Consider the following 9,558-nt stretch of genomic DNA (forward strand, 5'->3'; position numbering starts at 1 on the left):
GGTTATTTAATAATAAGGATTGATTGGATCGCTTGTTTTCCAATTAATTACAACTAAGGAGAAATAGGAAAAATAAATTTCAGTGATGAATGCAAAAATATGAATTGATAATCATTCATAGATCCATAATCAGTTTGAAATTCCTACGGTGGATATTGACTTAGACCAAGGTTCGTTCTATTGATTTAATCTAATTTATTAAATTGCATTGCTTTTAGTTAGAATCGATTTCATCACAAACAAAACTTCTCGTTGTTGTTAACATTGAATAAAATTAGACTAACCACTCTTTGTGGGAACGATCCTTACTTCCACTACTACATACATTTTTTGAAAATGTAGGTTTTATTATTTTTGGGTGCCTGGGACAGCACGCCAAATTAGTCTAATTTTATGCAATGTTAACAATAATCGGGGGTTTGGTTTGTGATGAAACCAATTCTAACTAAAAACAATGAAATTTAATAAATTAGATTAAATCCATAGAACGAACCTTGGTCTAAGTCAACATCCACCGTTGGAGATTTACAATTGGTCATTGATCTACAAATAATTATTAATTCATACTTTTAGTATTCATCATTGGAAAATAATTTTCCATTCGAAACAATTTCCTATTTCTCCTTACTTTTAATTAATTAGAAACAAACAATCTAATTAATCCTCATTACCAAACAATCCTAAACAAGCGCGAGAATTTAATTTAATAATGGCTTTCCAAATTAGAGAAATCAATTAACTAGATAACACAAGCCAAATGTTTGCATTTAACCTAGATAAATATTCTTCCTAAGATTTAATAATTTCCCAAACCAACAAATTACTAATACTAGTTGCTTCACAAGTTAAATTAATCAAACAATTATGGATTTGATATTTAACTTAGCTATAAATTGAAACGTACGATAAACTAATGGATCCTTTTACTAATAAACATTAACAATCATGAAATTAAGCATAGAAGAATATTCAATACTGAAAATATAAATTAAACAATGAAAATTAGGTGGATCTCACAATTGAAAACAATTCCAAGGCTTCAATATCCTTCAACCAAGAGAGAAATTACTTGCACATCATCAATTCTAAGAGCAAAATAAAGTAGAAGGGAATGGGGATCGTTCTTTGCCTCAAAAAATATGTAGAATATAAGATTTTTAGGTCAGAAAGGAGGGTCCCTATGTTCTGGCGTCATTAGGTATATATATGGTGTCAAAAATATTGTTTCCATCTAGAATTTCATCAAAATAAGGAAACTAGCCCTTCAGGAAAATTTTGGCCCGTGCTCCCGCGCCATATATTTTATTGCGATTGCTGCTTTGTTGTTTTGCCCTCGGTATGCAAGAATAAAGTCTCTCGCGCACGCCACTTTAAGTCCGTGCGCTTGCAGTATAAAATAATTTCAATTGTTGCACTTTGATCCCCTGAACTTTCATCTTCTCTTTTATTGGCTTCTTTTTCTTATTTTCCTTCTTCCAACACTTTGAGTCTTCCATCAATTGACCTTCAAGTCTTTCACTCATTCGTTTTGGCTTTCGGTTCAACTTTTGGATAATTGCGCTTTAGTCCTTTAGCTTTTTATTTTTTTTCACTTTAGTCATTTTTCGCTCTTTTCTTCTAATTTATGCTATCATTATTCATTTACAACCTAAATCAAAATATAAGGGTGCTTAGTACATTTAGGCGTTAATTAATCACAAAAGCATAAGGTAAAGGAATGAAAAATACAACATTTTACATTCCTATCAGCAAGCCCCAATACAACGGTATAAAAGATTTGATTCATTGTTCTTGAAGCTTGGCTTTAACAGAAGCAATTATGATACATGTCTCTACTAAAATAATAAAGTAAAGTTAAAGATGCTTTATATTTGGTACTTTATGTTGATGACATACTTCTTGCTAATGCCAATGAATATGGAATTGATGATATCAAACACAAATTAAAATCAGAGTTTGACATGAAGGATCTTAATCTTGCCAATAAAATTCTTGGTAAGCATATTATTAGAAATGAAGAAACTGATTCCTTGCTTTTAAGTCAACAAGATTATGTGAACAAGATTCTGAAAAGGTTTAACATGTTTGATTGTAAACCTATCTCTTTACCCCTTGCTAATCATTTCTATGCTGATGCTATTGGATCTGTTATATATTTGATGATTTGCACCATACCTAATTTAGCTTATAGCATTAGTATCCTAAGTAGATTCATGGGAAATCCCAAAGAAAGCCATTGGGAAGCATTGAAATGGTTAATGAAATATTTAAAGGGTTCATCGAACTTAGGCTTAATGTTTAGAATGAATAAGGAGGAGGAAATTCTAAAGGGTTTCTCAGACTCTAATTTTGCTGGAGATAGAAATAATAGGAGATCAACTCGTCTTATTTTTATACTTTGTGTGCTACAGTAATAACTTGGAAATCTCAGTTACAAAAAAATGTTGCTCTATCCTCCACTAAGGTAGAATACATTGTAGCAACTGATGCCATCAAAGAAGGCATCTGAATGAATGTGATGTTAAATGAACTTGGTTTTTTGGACACTAATCCAACCTTATATTCTGATAATTAGAGTGCAATTTATTTGAGTAAGAATCTCATGTTTCATGATATTGATATCAAATACCATTTTATATGAGATGTTATCTCAAAGGTATTGATTAAAATTGGTAAAATTGCTATTCTATATAATCCATCTGATATGGGAACTAAAGTGATACCTTTAAACAAGTTCCAAAACCGTTTAAAGTTATTATCTATTAATACTTTTCATTGATCATACAAGTACATAGAGCAAATGAAATTATAAATAGCTGGTGAAGCTCCTGGCTGCACTATTACCAAGAATTTTAGAAGCAAGTTGGAGATTGTTAAGTTTCGAACCATTGACCCCATTACTTATAAAAGCGTGCTTCCAAAATATGAAGAAATCGTGTTTCAGATTTTGCACTTTTGTTAGTGAAGGCCTTTAAACGGATTGTGATGCATGGCACTGTGATGACCGTTTGATTAAGTTCTAGATGCTTCTGGCTTTATATTCCTACGGTGACTCTTTGATTGGCAGATTTTTGAGAGAATTTTTGGGGTTGCTTTCGTCTCTTCATCTCCTTCCTCTCTGCGAGAATCCCTCATTCTTCGTGATTAGGGTATGAGGTTTTTGCATTTTCTAGTGATTAAATCTTAGTGAGGAACTTGTAATACTATAGATCTACATACTATAGTACTCTGTGTTTGTGTACAATAGTCTGAGTGATTCGTGTTAGTAGTATAGTTTCTAGAAAGATCTAAGCGATCTCCTTTGAGTTCTCGGTGGAGTGTGATATGATTCTTGAATCTTTCAAAAGATAAGTCTCTGAGGCTTGATCTTTGTAATTTTCTAGAACAAATTGCATATTATTGTTGTTGATTTTTGGCTTTATCGTGCAATCGAGCAAAATCCATTTATAATGGATGCTTAATAGGGATTAGACGTTAAATGTGGTCGTCGAATTTCTGGGGCTATGGTCGAAAAATCCTTGTGTTGATTTTTATTTTCTGCACTTTATTTTACTGCTTTGTTGATTAGGTTTTGAATCTTGGTTGATCTTTAAGTGTTTCTCGACCTTTCACATGGTAATCATGAAACTTGGTCTTTGACCAATATATTGCTTGATTAGAAACCTAACCATTGTTACCTCATCCAGAAGCAGAAAATACAATGAAAAGTCCGGTACTTCATGCACTCTAGTCTTGTTCATTGTCACCATACGTCAACTCAAGAGTATCTTTGGCTACTGAACACTTTTAGTCTAGGTATTGAAGAAAATTGTGTAAATTTATTACTATAGCCCACATTCAAAAAGTCTATAGTATCCTCATAGTCTTCATGAATATATTTAGCATCTAATTTTATACTCGGGTATAACGTCTAATGCCTATAGATGGATCAACGTACACCATCAAAGCCATGAAACCACTAATCAAATGATGCTCAAGAGCACTTTACACCTCTTTTTACAGGCCTCTATGCAAAATTGATGGATAATAGACTTGAACATCACACATCGAACCACCCTAAATTTGCACTTATTTTTGTTAGGTCCACAATGTATAGATTAGTTCAGTGTCTAAATCTTTATTATTGAGTTGTAATTAATGACAAACGGTTGGAGGGTTGGTAGTATATGTCTTGAAGGACTTATTGTCAGCTTAAGAAGACCATGGAATGTCCAAGAAGATCACATATTATTAATGAGATGCAATTAAAAGTCCAAGAAGTATAAAATTGTTGCACAGGTTATATTCCAGATTCTCAGTCACAAGCTGCGGCAGACTTTTTGCACTGAAAAATTTTAAATTGGAAAAATAATATTTCTAGAAGAATTGTGGTATTTTGAATTAGCTTTTCAATGTACTTTGAATCACCTTACTCTGATAATGCAAGAGAAAGATATAATGAAAATAATAACAGCTACTCAAAGAGAGTTCTCTGGCTGTCCAAGGGTATTTGAGCGGCCGTGTTAAGTGCCCAAACCCTATTTTGCTATTTTATAACTTTTTATAGTCCTATACAGCCTCAAACACTTTATACTATATATACTCAAGACATATTTCGTCCCAAACATGTCTAGCATTTATTCATTTAAAAGAACATCCTATCGAAGATCAGACATCAATTTCATAATTCTCTTGACTAAGCCACAAGATCAAAACACCAAAAACTATTTTCTTTACTAGTAATCATTCAAAGTTCTAAACTTGGGGAGAGGCAGCTGGAGTTCCAGTTGAAGAAGAACGTTGATTGTTTTTGGTGAGCCACATGGAGGACAAAAAAGTTCACAGCTATATGAAAGTGCAGATTTCACAATCGAAGAGCTTATTCGGTTATTCACAGGTAAGGTAGTCAGAACTTACTAAGGTTTAGTAGAGCCTGGACCAACTATAAGTTATCTTTTTTATTGGATCTTTTTGGTAAGTTAAGCTCATTGGTTGTTTATCCTTGTGAAGGGTTCTTCAAGGATTTTTTTCTTCATTACCAAATTTTATGTTATTAACCTTTATTGCTTTTAATTTATATTGCACGATTAACACTTAGAATTTAATTGGACACTAAACTTAATCATCTAGAAAAAATAATAAGTGATTTGTCGCATTTTATTGATTCCGATTATATGGCGTAGTTGGGTTCTAAACGTTACTTTCGACTATTTATATTATTTTGATTGGTATCAGAGTTTAATATCGATCTGTGGCCCAATATTACTTAGATGAGTCAATCACTTTCTGATGAAGGATTTGAGAATGATATTGATATTCTTGAGGCTTATAATCAGTTATTTATGGAAATTCTTAAGTTAAAGAAAGGTTAATAGATTCTTTTTTAAGAAACTAAATGAGCTTGAATTAGAAAAAGAAAGACTTGTAATCAAACTTGAAGAGTCTACTAGAAGTCTGAATGAATTGAGTGTAGAGAAAGAGTCCATAGATATTAAGGTTAAATCTCTTATGAGTGATCTTAAAAATTTTAGTACCCAATTCAATCTTTTCCTAGTGGATCTAAGAAAATTGACAACATGATAGGTCTAAACAAAATAAATGGAAATAGAGTAGGTTTAGACTTTAATAAGATAAATTCTCATACTACTTTCTCTTCTAAAACAAGTTTATATCTATCTCAATCAACTAAGGTTCAAAATTTGAAACCTAGAATTGTTCTTAGGTTCATCTCCTCTTGTTCCCACTGTATAGAGTTAGGACACATAAGATGTAGGTGGCAAACTCTTGAGTAGGAATAATAAGGCAAAACAGAGGGCTCTTAACCTAGAGTAGCTTTTAGATTCATTTCCCCATGTCACAATTCTAGTGAGTTAGGCCACATAAGACGTAGGCGTCGTAAGCCCTTGATTAGGAACAACAAACAAGATTTATTTACTAATATTAGATTCTTAGTTAATCAAGTGAGTCACTAAACTAATATGAAGAGTTATTTGATTAAGATTACATCATCTTCTAAGAAGATTTGGATAAAAAAAAGTGAACTCTTTGGTTAAAGCAATGTTTTAAATTGCGATGTTGCTTTTGCTCTTTATCGTAAAAGCGTTTTTTATTTTGTTATCAACTACCAGTAAAATTAAGGAACATTAAATAAAGTTTCCGTTAACTTTATTTAGAACTTGTTTGGAGTACTTCGTATAAGCTACATTATATATAATTTGCATTGCGCGCATTAAATCATTGTGAGTGAGTTTTGATTGCATGTGTGAGATTTGAGATGGCAATCATCAATGTGATAAGGTAACCATGAATATAGATTGACCTTTAACTTGTCGAACTAAGCTCTATTATGTAGAAACATTATCGAGCTTCAAAATATTTAAATTTCATAAAAATATTGTGATATCTTATACTTTTCTTAGCCTTTATAACTCGAATAATTAAGTCTGCTGGGTATCTTAAAATCTGATGCCCTGCATTAGGTTTGACTTTCATAAATTGAGGAAAATATTCATTTACTAGTAATTTCTTGTATGTCATTTCTCATAAATTTATGATTTTGAGTCTTGCTCACGAGAGATTAGTGGTACTTTTCACACAAGGGTTGCATATACAATTTACTTTATAAATGTTTAAAATGAGCTATGTGGAAAAAGTTTACTATTTATAAATTATGTCTATATATGTAAGCAAATAATTGTTCATGTGATTTTAGCATTCACTAGTTGATTTTATATTTAAAAATCCATGAAAAGAGTTATCTCAAAGAGAAATTTTTTTCTCCCATCATATGTTTTGCATAATTTTGCATAGTTGTCCATGTGCATTTTTTTCACTCATTTATCTCTATGTTATTCATAAATATAATACTTATTTCCCTTTGTGATTCGTTTTGGCATGTTTTGCTCGGAGGATTTTTATCTTTGTGAAGAGTTCTTCAAGAGGTTTTCATTCATTACCAAATTTGGTGTTATTTACTTTTATTGCTTTTTAATTTATCATGCAAGATTGACACTTAGAGTTTAATTGGACATTAAACTTAATCATCTCAAAATAATAAATAACTGACTTGTTGCTTTTTAAATTATGCATTATACACCTCTAGGTGTAGTTAGGTCTAAACATAGCATTTGACTATAATTATTATTTCAATATCTCATTTTACTCTCTCTCTTACGACACCTAAATTCTCTCTCTCTCTCTATATAAAGTTTTTGTGAATTTTGTTTCTCTCATTTGCTTCTTCTTGCTTGTTGCCTTTGTTTTGTGCCTTGGTTTCTTTATAATTCTACTTATACTTGGTGAATGAATCCCTTGTTCTCTTCATGTTCTCAATGGCTAGTCATCTCATTGTCGGATTCGATATTATTAGGTAAACGTATCAAAGGGTGTTTGGTATCTAGGATATGGATAGAGTTGAGTCCTAATCGTAGTAGATAGATTTTTAATGTCGAAAATGCACATTTTTCTAGATGTGGTCTCGAATTCATTTCCTTATTTAGTCAATTCACACTCACAGTGGGATGGAAGGACTTTTATTGGCCTAGAGTGAAATTATAGGGCTTGGAAATGGAAGAAATCAATGGATCTTTGTGCAAAAATTCATGAAAATCGAGTTTGGGAGAAGAGAGGAGAAAGTCAAATTTCTTTTATATGATTCACCTCATTCTAGACAGCTAGGTAAAGCGTGGAAACCACCACTAGGTTTGAGAATATGACATAGAAAGGCTGACAAAGGCAACCGCACACTTAAATTCCAAGGCTTCTACCCAACATTGGATGGACCTGCTAAGTGATGGTATGGTTAGATGCCTATGGGTCAATTAGAAGTTGGCCACAACTGAAGCAGGCATTCCTAAGGATGTTCATCTGGAGCAGAATGAGAAAAGTACCAACCACACGATTGAATGACATGAAGCAGGAATAAAGTGAGCCCCTCAAAAGCTATTTTGCACAGTTCAGTGCTAAATTAATTACTTGCGAAACTATATCATATGAAAAGGCTAGAGATGACTTATGGAACGATTTGCTAATTGAGACTCCTTTCCGGCGAGATGCCTGCAACTATAACCTGACCTCCTATCATCAATAGATAAGTCTGATCCATAGTAAAATCCAGATAGAGAACACCATTTCCAACTAAAAGAAGATAGAATGGGTTTGTAAAAAAAATCTCAAAGTTAAAACCTTGGCACATTCCTCTAAACTACCAAAATAATAGTATTTTATGTTTTAATGAGTCCAAAGGTAGGGTGCATGTAATATCTCTAGCCTCTCCATAGGCCATAGGTGAGGACTCCTTTTTTAGGTGTCAAAAAGTGAAGTTAAATAAAATATATAGCTCCAGGGATCACAATATTGATGAATGCTATGAAGTACTTAAGATGCCAATTTGTGAAGTCAGCAGGGAGGTTTACATGGAGTGGTTGAAAGTAGAAGGCCACCTTAGCCAACTAGGGGATGAGGTTGAGAAATAAGGCCTAGGTAGCCAGAACCAACATGAGAACTAGTGAACGACTTTAAACTTTTGACCTCTAAAGGGGAAAATCAACATGATAATTGTGGTCCCTACATAGGTGGGAAACATAATAAAAACACAAAGGAACTATGCTCGCACTGCTAAGTAGTCTACTATAGAATTGTTTTGGATTCGAGGTAATCCTAAAATTGCATTTCTTACAATTACATTTAATAGTGATTATGAGTAGGAAATTATATGCTCTAATTGCGATGCATTAGTAGTGCGAGCTGTAGTAGCTCGTAACGGCCTTAATCGCATGCTAGTGGATAATGGTATCTCTATGAATATTTTGTTTGGAAATGTATTTGATCAAATGCAGGTCGATCACACTTGGTATCCATGGTTGAACTTGAAAAAAATTTGACCTAGAACGCTTAGATATGCTAGAAAGTTCGACTAACATGATACAGTATCAAGTTCAAATTTTATGCATTACCAAGTTTACATTCTAGATTTCACTTTAACAAATTTGACCTTACGTGCTGAATTAATCTAACTAAAGCAACAAATCACTTTAATTAGTTGTCTAGGTGATTAATCATACAAGTCAATTAACCTATGTTGGAATGCCGCAGTTTGTATATTATGCAAAACAGTAAATAACAAACAATATGATAACGGAGAAACCCCAACGTGGGTAAAATTCCGGGACCAAGCCAATTACCTCCACTATACCAATTCATCAAGTACAAGTTATACCAAACTCCGTACCCAATCAGACCCGCTGTTCTAATCTTACGATCTACTGCTGTAGATAGTTCTAGCCTCTTGCTAGACTTCCTAATCTACCTCTTACAGTCCAATCTGCTGTCCACTACAACCTCCTAGTCCTTAGCTGATTGTATTACCAAGTGGAACACCAAGAACCGTCCGTTCTTGTGCTTGTAACTATGCCTCAATCCATCTCTATCAATCCTCCAATGAGAGAGTCCCACTAACAAATTCATAATGTGTGTAGTGCAGATGGTACATGATAACACCTATACTAAGTAATCCAAAAAGATCTAAACAAATAATAGAAATTATTCTACAACTTATCAATTTTAGCTCATACGTGATTA

General features: G+C 32.9%; 1 protein-coding gene across 1 annotated transcript in view; it reads right to left on the bottom strand.

The window, feature by feature from the left end:
* Window positions 1-1,786, bottom strand: part of LOC111381674 (transcription factor bHLH85-like) — a 9,081-nt gene extending 7,295 nt beyond the window's left edge. Inside the window, exon 1 of the mRNA XM_023005468.1 lies at window positions 1,739-1,786. Coding sequence (XP_022861236.1) covers window positions 1,739-1,786 — 48 coding nt within the window. The remainder of the gene's footprint in view (window positions 1-1,738) is intronic.
* Between the last annotated feature and the right edge of the window lie 7,772 nt (window positions 1,787-9,558).

The sequence above is a fragment of the Olea europaea genome, unplaced genomic scaffold (genome assembly GCF_002742605.1).
Source record: "Olea europaea var. sylvestris unplaced genomic scaffold, O_europaea_v1 scaffold2355, whole genome shotgun sequence".
Taxonomy (NCBI): Eukaryota; Viridiplantae; Streptophyta; class Magnoliopsida; order Lamiales; family Oleaceae; genus Olea; species Olea europaea.